General features: G+C 45.2%; 1 protein-coding gene across 10 annotated transcripts in view; it reads left to right on the top strand.

Moving 5' to 3' along the window:
* UPF2 (UPF2 regulator of nonsense mediated mRNA decay) overlaps window positions 1-27,258 on the top strand; it is a 765,941-nt gene that overhangs the window by 140,267 nt on the left and 598,416 nt on the right. For all 10 annotated transcript variants that reach the window (XM_069228662.1, XM_069228663.1, XM_069228659.1 and 7 more), the window contains one exon: window positions 2,652-2,812. In XM_069228662.1, coding sequence (XP_069084763.1) covers window positions 2,652-2,812 — 161 coding nt within the window. The remainder of the gene's footprint in view (window positions 1-2,651; window positions 2,813-27,258) is intronic.

Raw genomic sequence — 27,258 nt, 5'->3', positions numbered from 1 at the left:
AAAAAAAAGTTATATTAAATCTATAGCTATTTTATTGCAATGTTGTGTGATTTACAATATTAAGAGATGTTGCTTTGCTCTTTCATTGCATTGGGTTATTATTATTATTCTCATGCACGTAAAAAATGTTGGTACTGTCATCGGCACGTCGGCGAGGACTTCTTATTGCCTGTATGACGTCAGACGGCGTCGCGTGGGCTAAAGTGACGTCCTCGTCGACGTGCAGAGACTAGTAAGAAGATTTCCGTCAAATGCTGGCGCCATGGGAGTATTCATCAGGTGAGGAATCCACAGGTAGCTAATGTATCCACCAGAAAAGTCGTTACCGAAGGTAAGTAACTCGTTCTTTAGGCGTGTTAAATGTTGTGGACCTTTAATCGATTAAGTCTCTACCATAATCACGGTTCAGTTTTTCCTTACCTAGGCTGTGTAGTATTTTTAAGCTTTCTGGATTAGATCATACATTTGTTTTGATGATTTATCTGCCACCCCCCCCCCCTGTAATGTGCAGGGCTGTGCATTAGTGATTGTTAAATGATGTAGTAACCTCAGCAACCACCAGCTCTGCAATGTCACACAGTCCAGATTCAGGCCCAACCACAGTACTGAAACAGCACTTATTGCCACCGCAGTTGACATCCACATGATCCTTGACAGAGACACAACAACTCTCATTCTCATGGAGCTCTCTGTAGTATTTCATAAGGTCTGAACCCCATCCTCTTCAGGCGCTTGCACAAGATTGGCATCCAAGGACCCAGTCTTCCCTGCAGCTGCTCCTTAATGGATAGAACACAAGCTGTCAGCCTGGCACCTTTTTTCTCAGAAGTTTGAAAGCTCATCTGCAGAATGCCTCGAGCCATTGCTCAGCCCCACCCTCTTCAGCGTATTGACGATCACTCTGACTAACTTCAGCCATGCATACAACATGAACATCCTGTCCTAATCCGACAGCACGCAAGTCTCCCTCTTGGACGAGATCTTTAACAGAAGAAACAAGTTGCTATGTAGATGAAAAACAGCTGTCTCAAGGCCAACACAGACAAGAGAGAAGTAGTGATCTTGGGCAAGAACAGCTCACCATGGGACACCAACTCATAGCCGGCAGAACTCCTAAAGCTCACACCCATGCTAGTAACCTCAGAATAATTATTGATCCCAAACTGGACATGACCGCAAAAGTCAAACCCGTCCCTGCATCCTTCTTCTACACCCTGAAGATTCTGATAGAGGTCTTAAAATTTCTCCCAAGCAACAATAGAAAAATTGCCACTCATGCCCTAGTTACCAGCAGGTTGGGCTATGAGAGCAACATCTATGCTGAGGTCACTAAGAAACTCACTAGATGACTACAAACCACCAGAACTTGACAGCCAAACTCATCCTCAACCTCACACACACAACTTGTATCACACTACATGTACTCATTTCAAACTCCTCACACACACATTAAAGCACTACACAACTTAGGCTACACCTACCTAAACAGTTGCATCGCCTCCCACCAACTACCCAAACATCTCCATTCTGCAGGACTCCTATATGCTCAAATCCCAATCATAAATAGAACCAGGTCAAGAGGATGGGCATTCTTTTACATCTCTCTTAAGGCATGGAACGGCCTCCTGCTCCACATCAGAGAGTCCTCCTTCCTTCTTGAATTCTGCAAGAAGTTGAACACCTGGCTTTTCAATTAACAAACCTAACCCGGGCATGGCTGTGCTTAGCACCATCATACCCTGGTGGGTGATAGTGCACTTTACAAGCACACGTAACTTATTCACACATTTATGGTGGACTAAATACCATCAAGGTAGGCTTCATTTAATGCTATTTTGTTTCCAGTGCAACCGTCTGTGGTTTACATACAAGCATATTCCCATGCATTACATGATGCAGTTATGTATGCCAGTGTGCTGCAGATTCTGGGTTGATCATTGTTTGCCTTATTCATGCTTGTCAGATGCTCAGAACTTCACCTTTGCCCGTTTGTTTATGCCGTGAGAGTACTCCTTAAGCACATCATCAGATATAGCGTCTAGATGCCTGAGGGCATTAGAGTGCTCTACAAATACAAATCAAATCAAACATCTACAGTATTACAGAAGCTCATAGGGCATCTCAGACTCCAAAGCGTCTACCCCTCAAATGTCACACCATGAGAAAACAAGGTACTTGAGTCATCTGTTCCTCTGTTCTTCCTCTTGTCACTGCAGTCAGCCAAGGGTAAGTGGAAAACCAAAGGTTTTAATGGGAAGTCAGAAAGCTGTGAATAGCAGAAATTAGCGTCTGCCTTGTGAACCACTCAAAATTTTGCTGAAGTTGAGCTGATTCTATATAAAAGTTTGTGTTTCTTCTTTAATATCGGGCCATACGTAGAGAGAAAGAAATAACATTGCTAGGATAATATGGTGTCTGCTGTGTGTTGGCATTCCCCAAAAATGTCAAATCATTGGGCTTTCTAAATAGCAACACTTATTGGAACGGTATTACACTCTGACTTGTGCCTGTAGTTTTAAAGTTGAATTAACTTGATTGTTTGTGTTATGTTGTGTTTCAGTGAACAATTCATAAATACAGGTCAAGTTAATTGTTCTGTTTTTAGAGAGAAGTATTATTTCATTTTTCCTTATTGTTGTCTTACTTCTTAGACGTATCCTGCACTCAAAAGGTGAACTGAGTGAAGATCGACACAAGCAATTTGAAGAGTTTGCTACTTCCTATCAGAAAATGTTGACTAATTCACAGTCTCTTGCGGATCTTTTAGATGAAAACATGCCTGAACTTCCACAGGACAAACCTGCACCAGAAGGTAAGAAACATATTTTAGTAATATTAAATGACAGTACATTATAGCATAATACTACTTAGAATATGTATGTATTTTTTGTATCTCATTTATCTTCATCTTAAGATAACCAGTAAGACGTCTAGGCACTGAATTTCTACACCCATGGATGAGAGCCCAGATCAAATGATTTCAAAAACAAAATTCTTATAAAATAGTTCAAAGCCCTTAACTGGATCAGATAGTTTTCAGTTTCCTAATATCTTACTTCTGAAAGCAAAAAAAACAAGTGGAGAGTCAGACATTACATTAACTAGAAGTATTACACAGACCTTTGGTGGCAACAGCCTTCTACATCATCCAAGTGATCCACGTGCAGTAACAGTCATGGTCCAGAAGCGTGGGCCTCTTGCACTTAATCTTTATTTTTTTTTTATTTACAGCTGTTTTCGAAAAATTGTTTTATATTCAGTAATTTAATTGATAATCCACTTTATGTTGAAGGTTTTTTTTCCTGTAAAAAAATAATATATGTATTTCTGATGGATACAACTACCTGTGGATTCCTCACCTTACGAATTCGATCCTTGCGCCAGCATCCAACGGAAAGTCTTCTTCCTAGCTGTCTACGTCGACGAGGACGTCATAATGGCACGGCTCCGCGTGACTCCATCTGACGTCAACGTGCCAATAAGAGGTCCTCGTCGGCGTACTGACGTCAGTTTTTCCTTTTTCCGTGCTTCAACGGCAACGGTTTTTCTTCCCGGCCCGTTGGTAACTGTAACGATTTCTCGAAGTTACAATGTCGCCTCCGAAGAAGTCCGGTTTTAAGCCGTGTAGGGAATGCGGGGGTCGGATGTCAGTGACCGACCCCCATTCGGACTGTATTTGGTGTTTAAGTTCCGAACATGATGTGGAAGGTTGTTCTTCGTGCCAGAGCATGAATCCGAAAGCTCTGAAAGAACGCGAGGCGAAGCTCTTCTTGGCCAAGGCAAAGAAGAAGGATCACAAGAAGGTTTCCTCCCATACTTCTCCTAAAAAACATAAGAAGCGGCATCATCATGACTCTTGGCGCCGTCATGACTCTCGGCGCTGTTCGGAGAGGAGTCATTCGAGGTCGAGGTCAGGGTTCGTCACGGCACCAGAAAACGTGGGAGATGAGTCCTACTGTCACGCCTCAGCCGGAGAGTCCGGGGTTGTCACCGGCGCCTTCAGTCTATGAGGTCACTCAAGGTAGTCCTCACTTTTCACCGGCGCCGAGGGATTCTGATGTTCACCAGACATCTGCACAGCAGTACCCGGCTTTCCCGACTCCAGGGACGGATCCGGCTGCATTTTTGAATGCGATGTATGCTGTTTTTCAATCCATGGCCCCTGCTGGTGCACCGGCGGGTCCCACGGGGCCATTGGCATTCAATTTGGGCTCACCGGCGTCGTACAGGGCTGCTCCATTCATGCCCTTCTGCCCTATAGAGCCTGGTGGTCCGGCGCTGGGGGTTTTCCCTGGCAGGAGTCCTTCGCCTGGGACCGTGGATCAGTCGGCTTCTCATCCGACTCCTTCCCTGCGCCATCCGGCGTCATTGATGGCCTCATCCAGACCGGCTCCATCTCCTTCCGTTCATTCGGCTTCGAGGAGGTCATCTGCCGACTTTGGGCCACGCCGGCTCTGACGCCAGTTGAATCTAGGAGCCTTCCTGAACCGGATCAGGGTCTGAGATCGTCGGCGTCAATGGAGTCCTTGTCGACGCCGGCTCTGGAAACTCATCTTAGATCTCAAAGGAAGGCGTTGAGGCTTCTGGAGGAAGAGGAATACAGAAGGCTTGAGGAAGGTGAGATAGAGCCTTCTGATGACTTCCAGGGGCTTGCCACTGCAAGTGGTTTGGATACTTCCCCGGAGTGGGACATTGCTTCTCTGGGGGAGTTTACTGAGGAGGCCGCCTCCTTCCATGCTGTGGTGAGGAAGGCAGCTGATTACCTGGATTTGCCTTTGTCCACGGAAGAAGTAAAGACTAACCTGCTCACAGAGGTTCTTCATCCATCTTCCTCCAGTGCTGACCCTTTGCTGCCTTTTAATGAGGCTTTGACAGAGCCTATTATAGACCTATGGAGCCCTAGTTTTCCCCACTTTATCAGTCATACTTCTCCTGTAGGGGGAAGATTGAGTCTTTTTCTACAGCAATGGAGGTCAATTACAACAGACTTGTGGGTGCTAGGAATTGTGGAAAAGGGCTATGCTCTCCCCTTTCAGGAGTTTCCTCCTCCACCCCCCCCCCGTCCCTCCTTTTGTTCAGAAGACCATCTTCTGTTGTTGCAACAGGAGGTTGTAACCATGTTGGCAAAGGGCGCTATAGAGTTGGTACCGTTGCAGGAAAGGGGTCAGGGGTGTTATTCAAGATATTTCCTGATTCCCAAGGTGGACGGTCGGTTGCGGACGATCCTAGACTTGAGGATTTTGAATTTGTTCCTCAAGCAGGAAAAATTCAAAATGCTGACCCTAGCGCAGGTGCTATTGGCGTTGAACGAATGAGACTGGATGGTGTCTGTTGACTTGCAGGACGCGTACTTTCGTGTTCCCATAATCAAGTTGCACAGGAAGTATCTCCGTTTTGTGGTCGGTTCGCAGCATTACCAGTTTGCGGTCCTTCCCTTTGGACTTACTTCAGCACCCCGGGTCTTCACAAAGGTGATGGCAGTTGTTGCAGCACATCTCAGAAAGAGGGAGGTAGCGGTTTTTCCCTACCTGGACGATTGGTTGATCAAAGCCAAGTCTCCAGTGATTGTGTTGTCTCATCTGCGAATGACGACGCAGTTGTTGTTCGATCTGGGCTTTTCGGTGAACGTACCCAAATCTCACCTGGAGCCCTCTCAACGCCTCCTGTTCATAGGGGCAGTACAGGATACAACAAAGTTTTGGGCCTACCACCGCCTCAGCGGTTACGGGACATTCAGGCGCTGATTCCTTTGTTTCAAAGTGGAGCAGCAGTTCCAGTCCTCAAGGTCTTACGCCTGCTAGGTCTGTTTGCTTCTTGCATTCTGTTGGTCACTCATGTTTGCTGGCATATGAGGGCTCTTCAGTGGTGCCTCTGCAGACCGTGGTTCCAGCACAAGGGGGATCTCAGGGATTCAATAAAGATCTCCAGGGACGCTGTAGCGGATCTTCTTTGGTGGGCAGAGGACGGCAACCTTTCCCAAAGAAAACCGTTTTCACTGCCTCCACCAGTGGCCACAGTGATTTCGGATGCTTCCACTCTAGGGTGGGGAGCTCATCTGGGGGACCTGGAGATCAAGGGTCGTTGGTCTCCAGCAGAACAGATGTTGCATATCAATCTGTTGGAATTGCGGGCGGTACGTTTGGCGCTCAAGGCCTTCCTCCCTTCCCTTCGCGGTCAGTCAGTTCAGATCCTGACTGACAACACTACAGCGATGTGGTATATAAACAAGCAGGGAGGAGTGGGGTCATATCTTCTTTGCCGAGAAGCCCTCTGACTCTGGTCCTGGGCTCAGGACCATCAGATTTGCTTGATGGCAAATCATTTGGCCGGGGTGTTGAATGTACGTGCGGACGTTCTCAGTCGTCACTTCTCATTAGATCACGAGTGGCGTCTCCATCCGGATCTAGTCCTCCACATCTTCGAGATGCGGGGTACTCCTCAGGTGGATTTATTTGCCACTCGGGAGAACGCGCATTGCCCGTTATTCGGCAGCCTCCAGTATCCGATGCAAGGGGCGTTGGGGGACTCGTTTCAGATGTCCTGGAGCGGCCAGTTGCTTTACGCGTTTCCCCCCATGCCCTTTATTCCTCGGGTTTTGAGGAAGGTTCGTCAAGACCGGGCCCAAGTCATATTGGTGGCACAGGACTGGCCGAGAAGGGTATGGTATACAGAACTACTTCGACTCTCTCAGTGCCCTCCGCTCCGTCTCCCGCTCAGGGCAGATCTCCTCTCTCAATCGCAGGGGCAGGTTTTACACCCCCACCTCCAGAGCCTGCAACTTCATGCCTGGAGATTGAACGGGGCAACCTGAGTTCCTTTTCTCTCCCACCGGATGTAGTGGATGTTATACTATCGTCCAGGCCACACTCCACTAAATCTATTTATGCCGGAAGGTGGGCAAAATTTGTGCTGTGTTGTGGAGAGAACCAAAAAGATCCTTTAAAGGCCCATCTTTCAGATGTACTTTGTTTGTTCTTAGTTTGGCGAAGAAAGGCTGTGCTATAGCTACAGTTAAGGGTTATTTAGCAGCTCTGTCGGCGTTTCTTTGCCTTCCGGACCAGCCATCTTTATTCAAGTCTCCCATAGTACATAGGTTCCTTAAGGGTTTGGTGAATAGCTTTCCTCCTACTCCTTTTCACATGCCTCAGTGGGACTTAAATCTTGTCTTAACATTCTTAATGGGTTCGCCTTTTGAGCCCATGCATTCATGCCCATTGAGATATTTAGCCTTCAAGACTGTTTTCTTAATCACAATTACTTCTGCCAGGAGGATTGGAGAGCTTCAGGCGCTTTCCGTTAAGCCTCCTTTCACTATGTTTTTCCCTGATAAAGCGGTTCTAAAAACCAGGGCTGCTTTTCTACCGAAAGTTGTCACCCCATTTCATATAGGGCAAAATATCACTCTTCCTGCGTTTTACCCTCCTCCCCACCCGTCTAAAGAAGAAGAGAGACTCCAAAGGTTCGACCCTAAGAGGGCCCTGAGTTTTTACCTCGAAAGGACTAAGGACTTTCGTTTAGATGATATGCTGGTCAGCAAAAGGGCAGAGCGGTACAGAAAAGGACACTCTCCAGGTGGGTCATCTTGTGTATCAAGATCTGTTACTCTTTGGCAAAAAAGGTCCCTCCTGAAGGTATCGGGGCCCACTCTACTAGAGCTAAATCTGCATCCTCGGCTCTGGCGAGGGGAGTTCCATTGATAGATATATGTAAAGCGGCAACTTGGGCGTCCCTCCATACTTCCGTAAAACATTACTGTTTAGACTGAGATGAGGAGGGACGGTCATTTTGCTCGCTCAGTATTGCAGGATTTCTTAGTGTAATCAGGCGGGCACCCACCACCGAGTGCGGTACTGCTTGGGACTCTATTCATAAGGTGAGGAATCCACAGGTAGTTGTATCCATCAGAAGAACAAGTTACTTACCTTCGGTAACGCTTTTTCTGGTGGATACACTAACTACCTGTGGATTCCTCACGGTCCCTCCCGCCTCCCCGTTGCCTGCCTGATTACACAGTTATCTTGCAGTCTTTGGTTTAATATTTATTCTTTTATTTATATATATATTTGTATGTATATAAATGCGTATATATTTATATGTATATAGTGATATTTCTCTATATATTTTTGTATATTCATGTATTTAAACTCTCAATAAGAATGGATGATTTAAATGGACAAGGTTTTTGTGTGCATATATCTTTCTATATTATCAATTTTCATGGTCGGTTTACTCCTGTTTGCTTTAGGAGCACGAAAAAATGAAATTAAACTGACGTCAGTACGCCGACGAGGACCTCTTATTGGCACGTTGACGTCAGACGGAGTCACGCGGAGCCGTGCCATTATGACGTCCTCGTCGACGTAGACAGCTAGGAAGAAGCCTTTCCGCAGGATGCTGGCGCAAGGATCGCATTCATAAGGTGAGGAATCCACAGGTAGTTAGTGTATCCACCAGAAAAAGCGTTACTGAAGGTAAGTAACTTGTTCGTCTGTATTTCACTTCACTGGTTTTCAGACAGCCGCTAAAGACCAGGAAGTGTATCTTCTTGAATGACTGTGCTAGTGCACATATTATTTTATACTAGCATAATGCATTGTGGATTTGCTCTTAGTCTGGAGAAAATCCTTTGGCGACAGTTGACCATTGAAAAGTTTGAGGGGTAATTTTGAACTGGTAGGGTAATATTTGGATCCCTTCTCTTCAGAGGAATTGTATATTCCTCTTTTCATCTGGGCAAGCTCTGGACTACAAGTTAGCTTTTGGAGGTGGTCGGATCTGTTTTAGCCTCAGTCATTGCTGATCTATTAGTAAGGTCCTTCTGAGACTGCTCATTTTTTCCTGTTATATGTAGCAGGCCATATTCAGAGGTTGTCACTGTTGATGGGGTTGTCATATTGAGAACCCCACATTGGTTAGAATTTAACAGCCTACGGAGTTATCCTATAGCTCAAGAGTAGAACACAACCACCAACCAGTGACTAGGCAGCAACCTCATGGTAGCCTAAGCTCAATTGAACCTAATGACAAGATTAGGAGGAGGAGCTCCGTTGGCTGTTCAGAATGATGGAGGACATCATGAGGGCTTCAAACCCAAGAAAATCAAGATGGAAGGTTGTGACTAGAAAGAAGGTGGCATCTGGTGGGAGTTGTCACTGTGTCCCTGGTCACCCAAAGCCTAGATAAACTCTGTCTCTTCAAAGAGGTTGGTAAGCTGACTTAGGCTCTTGTGTCCACTACATACCTCCTGAGGAGTGGGTTTCAAAGCTGTTCCAAAAAGTTCTTATAGGGTTTGTTTGTTTGACACAAGTTTTGTTCGATCAAATAGATCATCAAAGCAACATACAATAATAAATATAAAATCAGAAAGGTATAAAATGTAATTCAATAAAACCCATACAAGCAATACACAATAAAGACTTATCCGCTCGTGTTTAAAACTCATTGCTGATAGCAGAGTTACGTATGCGCCATGCTGCTAGCAAATACTTGCTAACGGCATGTATTAAAACCTTAGAATGATTACTTTTTTAAGACCCTCAAAGCAGAGGCGCAATCTCTAATCCCCAGTTCCCGGCACATGTTACAAATCCACTTTGACCTGGGAGAAGAATATGCTGGGCAAAAAAACATAAAATGTTCGACTGTTTCAGATGTTATGCCGCATACAGGACATATATCAGTTACTGTTTTTGTACCCCATCTACACATCAAAGACTTCAATGGCAACGACCCGAAGCGGAATCTGGCATATAAACTTTTGCCTAAGATATCGGGTATAGTGTCTAAATGTGGTTCAAATTGCGGATACCATTTAAGATCTAAAAAAAGATTTGTTAGATAGCCATGGGATCTGTGAATAATGTAATAATTCCATACATAAGACCAGTATACGCGTTTCAGCACTTTGGAATGAGCTTTCTCAAGTTTGTGTGGTTTTTCCCAAAAATCTCCAAGGCCCAAGTTGTTAAACCATCTCGAAACATGTTTTACCCAGGGAATAGGAGTTGAGTTGGGGCATTTTAGCAGGTCTAAAAGAGAGGACTTGTAAACATCCAGTTCAAGTACAGTCCATAGCCTAACCCAATAAAGGAGTGGTCTTAGGATAATTAGGTCTGCTATCCGTCTCAGGCCCAGATCTAAAAACAATGTAATCAGCGGAGTACTAGGAGGGCAGGCACATAAAGCCCTCGCAAAACTATTCTCTTCAGTAGTTAACCTATTGCAGTCAGAGAAGCCCCAGACCTCTGCTTTATAGACAGCAGCTCCCTGTGCTCTGGCAATATAGATCTTTATTGCTGGGGAGACAGTTTTTGCTGTTGTACCCCGAAAAAAATGAAGGATGGATGCTGCGTCATGTTGCAAGCGGGCAGCACTTTTGTTAACCTGATCTGCCCAATGCATATTATCAGTGATCCTCACACCCAAGTAATCGATGGAGCTGACCTTGTCCAAGAGGTCGCCTTCCAGACTAATAGTACATTTCTTCTGCGCTCCAGAACGGAGTGCCATTAGCTTAGTTTTCTTGTGGTTCAGCTGTAGGCCGTACTCGTGGCAGAAGGAACTAAATCTATTAATAAGAATTTGTAGGCCCATTGGAGATTTAGAAATAAGAAGGGAATCATCTGCAAACAGAAGAATCGGGATTTTCTGAGCGCACAGGGTTGTTGCATCGTTCTGGCATGCCATTAAAACCTGTACCACCTCATTGATAAAAATAGAAAATAAAAACAGTGCCAGCACACAGCCCTGGCGAACACCTCTGTTTATAGTGATATTATCTGTTAGTTCGCCTAGGTTGCACCATCTCACTTGCGCATAGGTCTCTTTGTACAATCTCTTAAAAAGTTGAATTATATTAGCTGGGGTCCCTATTCTGTATAGCACCTCCCATAACTTCTCCCTTGGAACCAGGTCGAAGGCTGATCTCAAGTCAACAAAGGCGATGTATAAAGGTTGCTTTGCAAGAGCTGTATATTTCCAGTACAGCACGGCCAGCCTAAAGACCTGATCCACTGTGCTAATCCTAAATCGAAACCCTGCTTGGAGTGGAGAGAGGATCTGTTGGTCAGTGGCCCAGTTAGTCAATCTACCTAGAAGTTGTTTGGCAAAGATCTTTTGAAGATTGTCTATGAGGCTGATCGGCCTATAATTAGTTGGGAGGTTTACATTACCCTTTTTGTGGATGGGAATGATTTCAGCACCCTTCCATGTCATAGGGATCTTCCCCCCTTCAGTGATTTTATTGGAAAGTGCATTGATATACCAGGTCCAGATAGCTGGCTCAGATATATAGAGATCCCCCGGAATTTTATCTGGACCTGGTGCTTTTCCAGATTTTAGTGAGCGGATAGCCTCAGCAGTTTCTTCCATGGAAAAACAGGTGGGGCCCTCAGAAATCTGTGCATCCCCTTCTGTAGGAACAAGACTGGGGGTCACATCCAAGATGGAGGGTAGATCTTGCCCCATTTCCCTGCTAGCGGGGGTCTCAGGATTATCAATTTTATCATAAGGGCATGAGAAGTGTTCAACCCATTTTTCTGGTTGTATATGATTTCTTGGGCTAGTTCTACCCTCTTTCCCTCTCTTGTTCAACAGCTCCCAAAACAACTTGTTGTTGTTGGATTGTGTGGCAACCAACAGCTCCTGCCAGATTGTTTCTTCCCAAGATTTTTTGGCTCAAAAGATGGATTCCTTATAGGTGCGTCTAGCTAATTGTATCTCCCCGGAGTTCCCTTTAATTATGACATTTTTTAATCCTGTCTTGGCCTTGTAGCAGGATTCGTCAAACCATGAATTATTAGCCGAGGTGCCTCCTAGCTGTCTTACTCCAACCTTCCTGTAAAAGATGCTTTGCAATCTAGTGACCATATTTTCGTGTATGGATAAAAGTGGGATAACATTAAAATCACAGTTATAATATGGAGCCAGATTGTCAATAAAAACGGAATAAATCTTGCACAACAAATAAGGATTCGACTGCACCTTCGGCCACCTGACCTTCGTGGACCAAGTGTTCAAGATAGGAGTGGGGACTATAGTAACTTGGTTATTTAAAGTTCTACCAAAGACATCCCCTGAAATGGAAAGTAGCAAAGGATGATGGTCACTTTCGCTTCTTACATCCACCTTCATATCTCTCAACAGGGGCCACAATCTTACATCCACTAAAAAATAGTCTATTACACTAGTGGATGTGCCTCGTTTGAAGGTGGGAGCAGTATCCAAATCGGAAGGCATACGTCCATTGCAGGCCCTAAGGCCATGCTTCAAACAAAGAGAGGCCAGCTGGGAGGCTACACAAGAATTAGGGCAAAAGTGATCACTGGACAACTGTGCAATTCCCCATGTTTGGTCTTCGTCCTCTGTTAGGCCTTTTAGTAATACAGAAGGTTCAAATGTACAATTTACGTCCCCTGCTATTATCAAATGTGATGTTGGTTGTAGAGTATCTAAAAAGTCAAGCAACTGATTTAAAATCGTGAGATTCTACCTCTCGAGGTACAGTTGATAAGAATTAAATCAAAACTCTATTGAAACGTAATTTGTAACCCCATCAAGTCTAGACAATCAAATGTTAGAATCTTGTGTTCACATTGCACTTTTTTGTTTAATAGCATCAAGAGACCCCCTTTAGCTCGCCCTGTTGCCTTTGTAGATGGTTGTGCTGCCAAATTAAAGGAAAGAAACCCATCTATGATGATCTTCTCCTCAGCCCATGTTTCTTGAAAAAGGCATATGTCTTGGGAGTTTATGTATACACACCAATCAGTATCATCTAATTTCCTCCCAAGGCCGGCTAAGTTCCATGTCATTATTGATAAACCTTTCCTATCGGAGACGGCACTAGGTGTCTGGAGGTAGGTCTTCTCCAGGATTGTCTCATTAGTAATAATCTCCTCGGAATCTGTCAAGAATGGTTCCACTAGGTTATCCCCTAGGGTTACTTCCTGAGCTGTAGCCAGTCATACAGGGTTGATCTCATTGGAATTGCCACCCCCCTGGTTGTTCAAGTGCAACATTGCAGCAGGAATGGCTTTTGACTAAAACCTGAACTCCATCCTCTAGTACGGACTCTAAAGTTATACATCCCTTTCTTTGATCCATATAAAAGCGGGTACGTTCATTAAATGAAATAAGGCTCTCGACCAAAGTTCTATCATGAAACTCGATTGAAATTACATCGTGCTTCAGCCCCGGGGGGCTCCACGGTTTGACTTTGTGGATGTCTGAACATATGACCGATAGTCAGTTCCGTTGGTATCGTAGCCAGTGAGTAACCTTATTGACCATTGACTCGTGGTCCTCAATAAGCCCTGGTATCAGCTTCTGGACTTATTTCAGAAAGAGGGTAGTTGGCCCGAATTTGATGCCTTGGGCATTTGGCACTGTCACTGAGCCACAAGGGACTTTCTGAGAGGGAGTATCGCAATTGGGACCAAAGGAAGATGACGGAGCAGGTAACCTGCTAACACTGGAGGGAGCGCAAGCCCCCTTGCGTGGAAAGATATCAGTTGCTTTATGCCTCCTAATTGGCAAATAGTTTAAGAGAGCTGGGGGGTGGCTGTTGGTGGCGGGGTAATTTGTCATGTTGGCCCCCTCAGCAGATACATTTTTTGTACCTGTTTGCTTTTGTGTGAGAATATCGGCAGGGCATATTGTATTCACATCAGGGCCCGCCCTGAATGCCATTGGCTTTTGTTGATCTATGTCTTGGCCCCCTTGTACGGACCAGATGGTTAAATTTGAGTCAGGTACTGTATGATCACCTTTTGCCCCTCCATCTCTTAAGTAGCATTTGCATCCACATGCTGGCTTTTCCTGCAAGACTTTAGCCAATTGTAACACCAGGGACCTAACTTCCTCAATTCCCATGAAGATTGAGGAATTTATTGGGCTCAGTAGAGGAATGCACCATAGGAGAAAGAGAAGTGGGAGCGAGGGTACAGGGAGATTTCTCTTTGTTATGGTCAGCTGGAGAGGGTTCACGGGCCCTCGGTGTTTCGTTCACCACAACCAGGACCTCAAACCGGTTTCTGCAAGCTATATTTGGAATCACTTTTACCACAGGGCTCAAAGGAATAACTGGGATAAGTGTGCTTCCCTCTTCTACTGCTTGGTAGGACCCATGTCTGGATAAATGATCACTAACCGTAGTCGCTAAACCTTGGTGGGGGAAGGAAGTAATGGTATGGTTTATTGGTGAAACCACTCTGCTATTGACCAAAACTGGGGATGGCACTTGATCGTTCGTCCTTTTTTTTTTTTTTTTTTAAAGTCTTGAATCCCTCCAGGGTGAGCTGAAGCGATTTTTGAAGGTGGGGGACCTTTGTTGCTCACTGTGCATTTCAAAATCGCCTCCACCTCTTCAAATAGCTGATCAATCTCCTCAAAAGGTTTGAGTATTTTCTTTAGTTTTGGTAGCTAGTTTGAGAGGTTGTTTCTTCAGTTTTTTTCGATCAGACAATGGGTCCAAGGAGTCAACAGCTTTCCTCTTCCCCATGTTGCCAGTAAAATTGCTGCTAACACAAGGCCAAACAGAGAAAAATTAGTGGTTTAAACTTACATAATAATTAGGTCCACGAAGTAAGAGAGTGGGCCCAGCCCAACCTCAATCAGCCGAAGACGGGCGTAGACGGGCCAGTCTTGGCCCGGGCACGTCCTGTGCGAGTCCTGCACGGGGCGCGTCCTTTATGGTTCCGGTGGGCTGGCCTGGAGCGTTGCCCAGCAACGAAGAGCAACAACCGTGTCCCACGAGGGGCGCGTCCTTTATGGTTCCGGTGGGCTGGCCTGGGCTGGAGCGTTGCCCAGCAACGAAGAGCAACAACTCTATAGGGTTTCTATAACTGACATTGAGGACTTTCTGCCTTCCCCCTGTGCAGTGGACTAGCTTTCAGTGGATGTATATTGTTACTTCAAAAACCATTATGACTGCCTACCTTTATTTTTTCCTTATCAGTTCTTCCTAACGGTAGTTTTATCTCTTCATTTCAACATGCAGTTGCCTCAAACTCCCTTCGTTAACCACTGAAATGACCTTTGTTTGACCTCATTCATCATACATAGAAACGTGAAACTAAATCAAAGGTTTCATGAGATGAGAGGCAGTGTGCTCCCTCCCCTTTGTGACTATATCGAAAGGTGACCATATTGTACAGTATTGATAAGACTAATTAGACCATTATCTGATACCCCAAAATAGCTCCAAACATAATGTTTATTCTTGCTTTAAACCTCAAATTCCTAAAAGGCTGATTGAGGAATTGCTGATAAGTATCATAAGGCAATATGACCATGTATTTTTATTTTTTTATTTTTTTTGTTGTTTCAAGATAGTTGAGAATAAGTTCTAGTATGATGTAAATTATAAAGAACGACAGATAATTCCTTTCCTTCGAGAGTCTTTTTATCTATGTAGGATAATGTGATTGTACTCATGATGTGAGGCAAAAACGTAAGAGTTCTAAACGTTAATTATTTGGTACATTCTCACTGAAACATTTTTGTAAGGAATAGTTCTACACTTTATTTAGATAATAAATGGTTCAAATGTAGAAGTTCTATATGTTTGTCGGTCATCTTTCTATTGTCTGAACCTAGTCAATAGATGGTGCTGCCCTGTATAGTGTCAGAGACAGTGAATTATAGGAGAGGGAGTTAGATGGTGGATGATTGATGCCTTGAGTAGTCTTTAAAGAGGTGAATTTTCATGTATTTTCTCATTTAGAGCTGCATTGAGGCGGTCCTGATGGATATGGAAATGTGGTTCCAGATTGTGGGTGCATAGATGACCAGGGCTTGCTAATTTTTTATTTTTAATGCACTTCTTAGTCTGCGGTCTATGTCCTGTCTGTAGGTGCTGGTCTTGAAGTCTTAAGTAAATGATGCAGCTGGATTTGAAGGTGGTGCAGGCCGGCAAGGAGAGCCAATTACAATTCATCAGCCTGGGGGTGATGTGATCATATTTTTTCTTGCACCTGGATGAGGCCTGCTGTTGCTTATAGGATGCCCCTATAGGGTGTCAGTGTAGAGTCTGGGAGATCATGGAGCAGGGTAATACCAACATCCAGATGCAAGAGTACAAGGGCTTGAACAGCAGTTTTGAAGTTGCCTTCTGGAAAAAAAACTGTTTCACTTTCTTTAGGTGAGAGTGCTAATAACAGACCATCTTTTTTTAATTTACCAATGTATTGTTTGAGGATGAGGTTGTTGTCCAGGGTAAATCTAAGTAGCTTGGCATTCGGTGCATGAGGTTCGAAGACGTCAAGGCTCTAGTCCTTGAGACAAGTTTGTAGTATTTCTATCTTGTTGTTCCTGACAAATAAGGTAGACGCTGGATGTCCCGGTTTTGATGATATGCATGCAGTATATGAGGCATTGGATGTCTGAGCATTGGAGGCTTTCAAATAGAGTTGGGCATCATTGGTATATTAGTGAATATGGATGCTGTTATCTGCAATTAGAGTTCCAAAAGGCTTCATGTAGAGGCTGAAGCTGATAGGAGACCATATGGAACCCTGAAGATGTCCTCTGGTGATCAGGGATCTTTGGAAACCTGTTTGTTCCCATGGTAGTATAATGCAGACATTTTAAGATTGATGGAGTATGGCCTGATTATTCAACTCTTTCCAGTTAAATCCATAACATTCATTTATCAAGTGAAACAGTTGACGGCTGGCAGGGGAATGGAAACATTTGCTGCTAGTTATAATATTGCCTCTTTAGTGGAACCAGGCCCACACAGTAAGGTTCAAGCAGGAGTCCGAATGTAAGGTCTGTTAGAGAGGGTATGCACAATACTACATATCTAGATTAAGCTTCCATTGCCAATACAGAGTTTAAGCAAATTGTTAACAGCAACACATTTCCCGGAGATATACAGTGCATTAAACTACAACGTTTATAAAAACTTTAAATCAGTGTATTATTGCTCAGTAACTATAATTGCAATGGACCCCCCATAACTGCTTGCTCTGGGGATCACAGACTAATATTATTGAAGTTGCCTGTTAAAGTATACCATATCAAGTATCTACGCTGTAATGGTGGGCAATGTATTCCTCCCCCAAGTACATGCAACTGTCTTCTTTTCTAGTAGTAAAGCGATAGCTATGAATTGGTGCAAATGAAATGGCATGTATACAGTACACCCCAATAATGCCAGCATAGGTGATTGAGAGATTACTATGTCTGTTGTCTCTCGAATTTGACTGAATATACCACTCCAATATTACACTATGAGGGCAACTCCTAGCTCAATGGACAAAATCAGATTCTGGTTCCTTGCATTGTACACATTGTGAATCAGTAGTCAATCTTTCTAACCTATCTTGCAGGCATACTGTAAATTTGGTGCACAAATCTGAAGTGCATTAGTCTTAATCAAGTGTTAAGAGTGAAGAGTCCGGTCTAGGTACAGCAGAACATCTATTCTTCATCATTGAAGGTGCAGCCCAATACCATCTCCCATTGCAGCTTTACCATAGGTACTATTGCTCTCCCTTTTGTCTGCATAGTAATGTATAAATTAATTACAATATGTTTGTTGGAAGTAAATGTAGTGACCAATATTAAGGCCTTACACGCTTTATATTCTGCTGGTAATTATGGTTATCTAGCACAGCATAATGCCTGCAGTTTGGGACATGCAAACATGTCTGCCATAGACCTTTCACATTGCTCCATAACATGCTACATGTCTATAACATGACTTCTTATAAATATATCACCAGCATTATAGAGATTCTAGTTCCTCAGCTGCCGAAAAAATATTTAGTTAATCGTAAGCTGATGTAGCAGGTATTGAACAGGTGATTGTTCCGTGTCATACAGTATCTGGCATAGTAATCTTTCCCAAAATCCCTCCCTTTGTGCTTAGTATGGGGGGGCAATCTTTGAGTGGCAGCATTGAGGGAACTGGCCGATCTTGGCACTTCGAAGAGTTGGGTCGGCCACATCTCTTTCTACAGCCATAAGTGGTCTATATGTGAAGTTGAATGCAGGCAATATTAGGCATATTGGGCGTCAGCAAATGTATAATAGAGCTTGATCTTGAGCAGCTAGCCTCTTTGTTAATACAGCTGTGTTCGAATCTCCCATTATCCTAGGTTGCTTACCTGCAACTCAAATCTCAAACCTCTTTAAAAAATAAAAAAAATTGGGTAAATGGTACAGGGAAATTATGAATGAGTTGAACAATCCGAGCCAAATAATCATCTCCAAAAGTGGGAGGCTCTTCTATTTGTGGACAAGATCGTACATTTTGGACATCACTCCACAATGTTCGGATTTGATAGAGTTCCAACGCTGTAGCACAAAGGAGAGGGAACAAGGGGCAGCCTTGGCAGGGTACCTCTGGAATGAAATCCATTTTTATAAAAACTCACTGGTAGTACTATTCTTCTCAACACTGCAAACAGAATGGCCGTTTGAGGGAATTGAGGGCCTTAGTGCCCTCTATAAAGGCAGACATGGCCTTTAAATCTGGGTTTAACTGATGCATAAGAATAGAGTCCTCAGATTTAGTGGTTGATCTACCTGGTATGAACCCCCATTGGTCCAGTAGGACGAGGTCATGGGGTAGGAGTATTAATATATTTGCAAACATTTTAACAAAGTTCTTGCTGTTGATGCTGATGAGATATAGCAGTCTATAACACTCACACTGCTTAGATGGTTTGTCCTGTTTCAGGGAAGCAATGCTCACGGTCTCCCTTAGTGATGGGGGACAATGCCCGTTGTCATTGCCTTATTATATATCTACAGTGCCAGCAAGTGCCGACCTCGAAAAATCAGACATTTTACCAGACTTGCAGGTCTAGTGACTTGAATAATTTACTTGACCTAACTGTAATGCACTTGACTTATAAAATCATATCATTGTGTGATTCTAGGCAAGAATCAGCTAGCCACCTTTTTCCTCATTATCACAAACAAGCGCATCTTCAAATATGATTTCATTCTTTCTGCTTTACAAAAATCTTTGTTGTTTAGTTTAGTAGACTAAACATTTGCTCATTGTATAATAAAAATCTAGCCCACATCTAGGTACATATGAACTCTGACATGCCTCTAAGTTCACTAATTTCATTGTCCTCAGTTTAGAGGTAGGAATGTTTCTCAGTTCATGTTTAAAAACTATACTTTCACTTTTAATAAATATATTACTAAAGCTTGATGTGAAAGCGCACTGTCATTTACAAACAGGTTTTTTCCTTTAAAAGAGCCACAGCGTTTCCCACTTGCATGCAGATTTAATGATAACGTTTTATAGCATACAAAATACATTGCAGAAAACTTTAATGATTTACGTATTATAAAATAAAGTATTTTGATTTTGCTTTGATCCTACTAAAATCTTTGTTTCCATCTCACTTCAGAATTACAGAAAAGGTACTTTACTAACTTTTGAAATATATTATAAAATATGTGTAGAACTCATTTACAAGCTGTTTATATGTTGTGTGCCAAGCACTATTGTCACGCAGTTAACTTGACAAAATCCTGTACCTTTGCAGCCAGAGAAAGAAAAGTAAACACTGATCTCCTGTATAAAATAAGCAGCAGTTTGTAAGACATGAGCTGACATTTGACCTCTGTCTTTGCACAACAAATGTAACTAAATAAAATGATTTAAATTTAATATTTTGCTCTTTCACTTTCTGAATGAATAAAACATTTGTTCTTTGCCAGCTCGAGCTCTCTCGCCAGACTGGCCCAGTAAACACTTAAACATAGCTCGCCATGATAAAATCTGATTTGCCATAGCGAGTGGGCGAGTAGATTACTCGAAGCCAGAGGCAGGAGTGTTTTATGAGTCTTCATAGGGAGGCCATCTTTTCCAGGTGCCTTGCAGTGGTGATCTACTCAAGTGTGATGGGGGCATCTAAGAATTGTTGGTAAGCGTTATTTATCCAAGCAAGTGCAATGTAGTTATAGTATTCTGTGTTAACGTCCTTAGAAGGAGTAACTCATGAGGAGTACAGCTGAGACTAGTATTTGGTGAATTCTGACAGTATGTGCTCTGCCCTGTATAGTTTGGTTTCTTCTGTCCCCAAAATCTGCTCTTTATCTTGAGGTGTCCAAGTGTTGCACCCCAACACTGCAAGAGTTCTACCTCGTCTCTCCTCCTCTTTGTACATCCATGCTCTTGCATGTCTCTACAAATGTTTTGCTCCTTATTCTGCTGTCTCTTGTTACTCAGATAGTTTAGTCCTTATACCCGCCAGTACCTGAGCGGAGTTATGTCTCATATACTCCATCTCTAGTGCCCTTATTTCTTGTTCACGCATATCTAATCGATCCCGTAGTGCTCTTAGCAGACTGTTGTTTATCCATACAGATACCAGGTATGTAGAGCTTAAAGGCTTTCCAGGGAGTACTCATTAAGTTCACTGAGTAGTCGTTAGTCTGAAAGTAAGCAGTGAGCTCTAATTTAACTTCCTCCTTAAACAGTGTCTGGTAGTACTGAGGGTAATAATCACCATGAGAAACCGCTGTTGTGAGATGGGAACCTCCATTACCAGCCTGACTGGGAAGTGGTTAGGGACCCCGGGATCCAATAGCTGGTGGTGGTAGCCCCATCCTTATTCCGGATGATCTGAGACGACGGCGCCGATTAGGCCCAGATCATTGTCTGATCCTTATTCTAAACAGCCAGGTACAGGAGATGAGTGGGGGGGAGCCTGAGGACCCGTTATTAGAGTGTGAACTGGAGCATGAACAGGATCTATGAGGATCTAGGGGATGCCAGTGGACTGGATATTTCTCCTACGGTGCCAGTTAGGACGAATCTCCTGACGGAGGTGCTTCAGCCGGGGGTGACTACATTGGAGCCAATGTTGCCCTTCAATGAAGCCCTAACGGATGTCCTTCTGGGAACATGGTCCAAACCCAGCACAGGGGCTCCTGTGAAAAGGACGGTCTGCCGCCGCCATAGACCTGCTCCAAATGACCCTAGTTTCCTCACCCAACACCCCACCCCGGAGAGCTTGATGGTTCAAGCCTCCACTTCCATGGTGCCTTCCCTTCTGCCCCTCCGGATAGGGAATCCAAGAGGCTGGACCAACTTGGAAAGAAGTTGTTTTCTTCCTCCAGCCTGGCATTAAGGTCAGTAAACACCTCTTGCCTAATGGGCCATTTTTCCTATTCTTTATGGGACACGGTGCACAGGTGCTGCCCCATGTCCTGGAGGGCGTACGGGACACTCTCACCCAGGCTGTCAAGGAAGGGAGAGATGCAGCCAAATTTACTATCAGGTGTGGCATGGACACGACTGACTCGCTGGGTAGAGCGATTGCATCAACAGTGGCCCTTCGTCGCCACGTCTGGCTACGTTCTAATGGCTTTTCAGGAGATGTCCAGTCGAGTTTGATGGACATGCCTTTTGATGGTGTAAGGAAATGCCTTCCTTGGCATGGTTACCCCCTAACGTTTTGCCTTTTGGTGATGCTAGTTTTGATTGAAAGTGTGCTGGGATCCTGCTAACCAGGCCCCAGCACCAGTGTTCTTTCCCTAAACTGTACTTTTGTTCCCACAATTGGCACAGCCCTGGCACTAAGCACATGCACACTGCCTCACTTCTTGTGTGTGCTGGTGGGGAGAAAATGACTAAGTCAACATGGCACTCCCCTTAGGGTGCCATGTCCACATCCCACTGCCTGTTGCATAGGTAAGTCACCCCTCTAGCAGGCCTTACAGCCCTAAGGCAGGATGGATCTTCGGACACAGACTCCACTTTTGGCGGCAAGTCCGGAGGAGATAATGAGAAAAACAAGGAGGAGTCACCTACCAGTCAAGACGGCCCCTAAGGTGCACTGAACTGAGGTGACACCTGCCTTTAGAAATCCTCCATCTTGGTTTTGGAGGATTCCCCCAATAGGAATAGGAGTTTTGCCCCCTCCCCTCGGGGAGGAGGCACAAGGAGGGTGTAGCCACCCTCAAGGACAGTAGCCATTGGCTCCTGCCCCCCAGACCTAAAACACCCCTAAATTCAGTATTTAAGGGCATCCCTGTGAACCCAGGAAATCAGATTCCTGCAACCTACAACAAGAAGAAGGACTGCTGACCTGAAAGCCCCGCAGAGATGACAAAGACACCAACTGACTTGGCCCCAGCCCCACTGGGCTGTCTCCAGACGCAAAGAACCTGCACAGCGACGCACCCAGCGGGACCAGCGACCTCTGAGGACTCAGAGGACTAACCTGCCCCTAAAGGAACAAGAACCTCCTGAGGACAGCGGCTTTGTTCAGAAACAGCAACAAAATTGCAACAAAGAAGTAACTTTAAAGAGACTCTCACTTCCCCTCAGAAGCGTGAGTCTTCACACTCTGCACCTACGCCCCGGCTTGACTTTGGAGAAACCAACACCGCAGAGAGGACTCCCAGGCGACTCCAATGACTTGGATACCCTGAGTGGACCTCCCTGCACCCCCAACGACGACATCTGCATAGAGGATCTAGAGGATCCCCCTGACTGCGACTGCCTGGTAACAAAGGAGCCTGACGCCTGGACCAAGCACTGCACCCACAGCCCCCAGGACCGAGCTGAACCACCTGCCAGTACAGGAGTGACCAGCAGGCGGCCCTCGTCCTAGACCAGTTAGTGGTTGGCTCGAGAAGACCCCCTGTGCCCTTCCTGGTTCGCCTGAGAGACCCCCGGGTCCCTCAATTGATTTCTACAGCAAACCAGACACCTACTTTGCACACTGCACCCAACCGCCCCTGTGCCGCTGAGGGTGTGTTTTGTGTGCTTGTATCCCCCCACCCCCCAAACAAGGGCTCTACAAAACCCCCCTGGTCTGCTCCCCGAGGGCGCAGGTACTTAAGCAAACTAGGACTGGAGCACCCCTGTTCTTCATAGGTGCCTATGTGCTTTGGGCCCTCCTTTGATCTATGCAGCTGACTGGCCCTGTGTTGCTGGTGCTGTGGCTTTGAGGTTGCCTTGAACCCCCAACGGTGGGCTGCCTATGCCCAGGAGAGTGACTGTATAACTGCTTTACTTACCTGAGAAACTAACCAAAACGTACCTCCTCAGGAACTGTTGATTTTTGCACTGTCCACTTTTAAAATAGCTTATTGCCGTTTTAACCAGAACTGTGTGTACTACTAATCAAAGTTCTATACTTACCTGTGTAAAGTACCTTGCATTTTATGTACTTACCTCAAATTTGAATCTTGTGGTTCTAAAAATAAATTAAGAAAATATATTTTTCTATATAAAAACCCATTGGCCTGGAATAAGTCTTTTGAGTGTGTGTTCCTCATTTATTGCCCGTGTGTGTACAACAAATGCTTAACACTACCCTCTGATAAGCCTACTGCTTGACCACACTACCAGAAAATAGAGCCATTATCTAATTTTGCCACTGTGAACCTCTAAGGGGAACCCTTGAACTCTGTGCACACTATCTCTCACTTTGAGATAGTATATACAGAGCCAACTTCCTACAGATGGCTCTTGCCTTTTTGGTGAGAAGGCAGACTCTGAGCTTGAGCCTCTCTGCGCCAGCTCGTCTGCAGTCTGTCTTCCGTCCCCTCCGAGGCTTCAGAAGGGGCGTGGTACCACGCCAGCTACAAGTTGGCCTCCGACCTCCGGCTTCACAACATCCCGTGCGAGGACGAGGTTGTGGTACCGTCAGACCCAGAGGGTGTGGCCAGAGGTCGGCCACCACACAGCCCCCCTCCACAGCGTACACGCCCTCCTAGTGTGGTTCTGCAAGACCATGTCCGTCCAGTTGGAGGGAGGATTCAGTTTCATCTCCCTCACTGGCAATCAGTCACATCTGACAAATGGGTCTTGCAGATCATACGGAAGGGCCATTCCCTCCACTTCCAGTCTTTCACTCCCATATCCCTTGATAAAAGAACGGCTGATGGAGGATCATTTGGTTTTGCTCCGGAAGGAAGTTACAGCTCTCTTGGTCAAGGGAGCTATAGAAAGTGTCCCAATGTAAGAAGTAGGTGGTGTTTGTTATTCCCGCTACTTTCTGATTCCCAAAAAGAACAAGGGCCTTCGCCCTACCTGGATTTAAGGGACGTCAATCTCGTCCTCAAAAAGGAGAAATTCAAGATGCTCATTCTTGCTCATGTCTTGTCTGCCCTAGACCAAGGAGACTGGATGGTAGCTTTTGACTTCCACGATGCGTATTTTCACATCCCCCTCCTGCCCGCCTACAGGTGTTACTTGCGGTTGATGGTGAGCCACAAGCACTTTCAGTTTACCATGCTCCCTTTCTGTAGCTCATCTGCGCAGGTTAGGGATTTCAGTCTTCCTCTACCTAGACGATTGACTGCTGAAGGCTCCGACGCCCCAGGCTCTCGTTACCCACCTCCAGATGGCGAACCTCCTGCATTCGCTGGGGATTCACTATAAATGTGCAGAAGTCACACTTGACTCTCTCTCAGGAGTTCACTTTCATCTGAGATGTTCTGGACACTGTGCAGTTTCAGGCCTATCCTCCCGAGCAGCGAGTCCAGGATATTCAGGTTTTGATACCGATGTTTTGGCCTCTATCCTGGATTTCGGTGAGACAGACTCTGAGGCTGTTGGGACTCATGGTTTCCTGCATCCTATTGGTCAAGCATGGCAGATGTCATATGAGTGCTATGCAGTGGGAGCTGAAGTTCCAGTGGGCACAGCATCAGGGAAATCTTACTGACGTGGTTCAGATCTCAAAGGGAACTGCAAAGGATCTGCAGTGGTGGTTAGAGACCTGCGATTGGGTCAAAGGCAGACTCCTCTCCCTTCCCCAACCAGATCTCACAGTAGTGAGAGATGCGTCACTTCTGGGATGGGGCGGCCATCTGGGAGAGGTGGAACTCAGGGGGTCTCTGGTCTCTGACGGAATCCGGGATCCATATCAACTTGTTGGAGCTTTGGGCAATCCGACTAGAATTAAAGGCATTTCTCCCTGTTGTGAAAGGGAAGGTAGTGCAGGTGTTCACGGACAACACTACCGCGATGTGGTACTGCAACAAGCAGGGTAGTGTGGGGTTGTGGACTCTTTGTCAAGAGACTCTACGTCTCTGGACATGGCTGGAACATCAGGGCATAACCCTGGTGGTTCAACACCTGGTATGTTCTCTGAACGCCAGGGCGGATGAACTCAGCCGGCGATGCTTAGCGGATCACGAAAGGTATCTTCATCCGGAGGTGGCACAAGGACTCTTTCAGCAGTGGGGAGAGCTTTGGTAAGATCTCTTCGCCTCCGCAGAGACCGCGCAATGTCAGCAGTATTGTGCGTTGGGGTTTCCAAGACGGCTATCACTATGCAACGCCTTTTGTCACGAGTGGAGTTCAGGCCTTACCAAAGTAAGGTATAGTGCGCATGGAGTCCAGCGGATCCCTTCAGGCTTTACAGAGGCCAAAGTAGATAATACGAATGCTCTCTTTTGTGGTAGTGTGGTCGAGCAGTTAGGCTTCTCAGAGGGTAGTGCTGTACATTTGTTTTACACACACAGTCAAGAAATGAGGCACACACTCGATGACTAACTCCAGGCCAATGTTTTATGTATCAAAAAATCTACTTTGTTACTTTATTTCTAGAGCCAAGAGGATCTTTGTTGGAGGTAAGTAGTTCCAAGAATGTATCACTTTCACGTATCAAATGCACTTAGTTTAGAATTCACAGGTAAAACAGTTGACAGGTAAGTGATACTTTGCAATTTCAAAAGTAGGCAGTGCAGTTTCTCATAGAAAGCAATGGAGGTAAGTACTAGACTTACAGTCCCAGTCTTTGAGGACTAGGGGGTCCACAGGGCAAAGATTTGGAATGCACCAAGAGTGTTCCATCAGCAACACAGGGTCGGTTGGGTGCAGTGGTCAAAGTTGGTGCTGGCGGCCAATGGAATCCTATGGAGGCTGGGGGCACTTAGGAAGAAACAGCTTGCAGGTAAGTACCTGCAACCTCAGGGCACAGACCTGGGGGGTTTAAAAGGGCACTGGGAGGACTACAGGTCAGCACCTAACACACACCCAAAGTGGCACAATTGCTATAGAGCCTTACCAGTTGCCAAATATTCTGTAATACCCATTCTGATGGATACATCTACCTGTGGATTCCTCACCTTTTGAATACTCCCAGTGTGCTAGATTTTGGCAGAAATCTTTTCTTTCTAGCTACCATGTCGACGTCCGAATAGCATGGCTCCGCACGTGACTCAGTCTGACATCATCTGAGCCATAAGAAGTCCTCACCGGCGTGCTGACATCAGTTCCCTGTTTTTCCGCACCTTCAACGCTAACATTTTTTTCTATCTCTCCTGTTTGTTACACTTTTTCACGGTAGCTTCTTTGTTGAAGTTTTCATTGTGTTACAAGTCACCGCTGAAGAAGTTGGGCTTTAGAGAGTGTGGAGGTCAAATGTCAGTCACTGGCCCGCATAAAAATTGCATTTGGTGTCTGAGTTCCAACCACGACGTTGGGGGATGGTCTTCTTGCCAGAGAATGAACTCAAAGGCACTAAAGGAAAGAGAAGCTAAACTGTTCCTGTCAAAAGCTAAAACAGGGAAGTGTGGTTATAGAAGATCAAGACATTGAGAGGAGTCTTTGTCACACAGGTCCTCGAAGTCACATAAGAAGCGTTGTTGTCCTAGTTCACAGCGTCGTTCCCCTCGGGATGCCAGTCCGGGATCTTTGTTTCTGGCTTCTATGCCTCAAAGCTGGTTCAACATGGGAAGTTAGTCCTACCTTATCACCTCTTCAGCCAAAGTTGCCTGAGATATCGCCAACACCATATTTGGTGGAGATTTCAGCGTTGCCTGCTAGTCCTGCTTGATTCTCTTCTGTTACACCAAGGGATCAGGAGATTGAGAATCAGGATTCAAGTCAGGTTCAGCCTCAGCAGGACTATCTGTTTTTGCAGACTACGGGAATAGATTTGTCTGCCTATTTAAATACTATGTATAACATTTTTAATAGAGCTATGGCCCCTGCTGGTGTGCCTGCGGGCCCCACTGGCCCCACTGGTCCTTTGGTCAGTAGTCTTGGAGGACTTCGGGTGGCAAATAATCGTGCTTCTTTCTTGCTTTTATGCCAATGGCTCCAACTCCATCGGAGATGATGGCTGTGCCGATACAAACGTCTCATAAGTCTTGTCCGGCGTTGAGTCACTCTACTCGTCTTCAGGATGACATCCCGGCACCGTGTTCGACTTCACCGGCGCAGAGAAAGACATCTTCGACTTAGGTGCAGGCGTTATCGACACCTGGACTGGAATCTAGATTGAGATCTAGAAGAGAAGCCTTGAGGCTTTTGTAAGA

This window comes from Pleurodeles waltl, chromosome 4_1 (genome assembly GCF_031143425.1).
Source record: "Pleurodeles waltl isolate 20211129_DDA chromosome 4_1, aPleWal1.hap1.20221129, whole genome shotgun sequence".
NCBI lineage: Eukaryota > Metazoa > Chordata > Amphibia > Caudata > Salamandridae > Pleurodeles > Pleurodeles waltl.
Note: the sequence above shows the minus strand (reverse complement) of the source record. Positions and strands in the feature narration are given on the sequence as shown.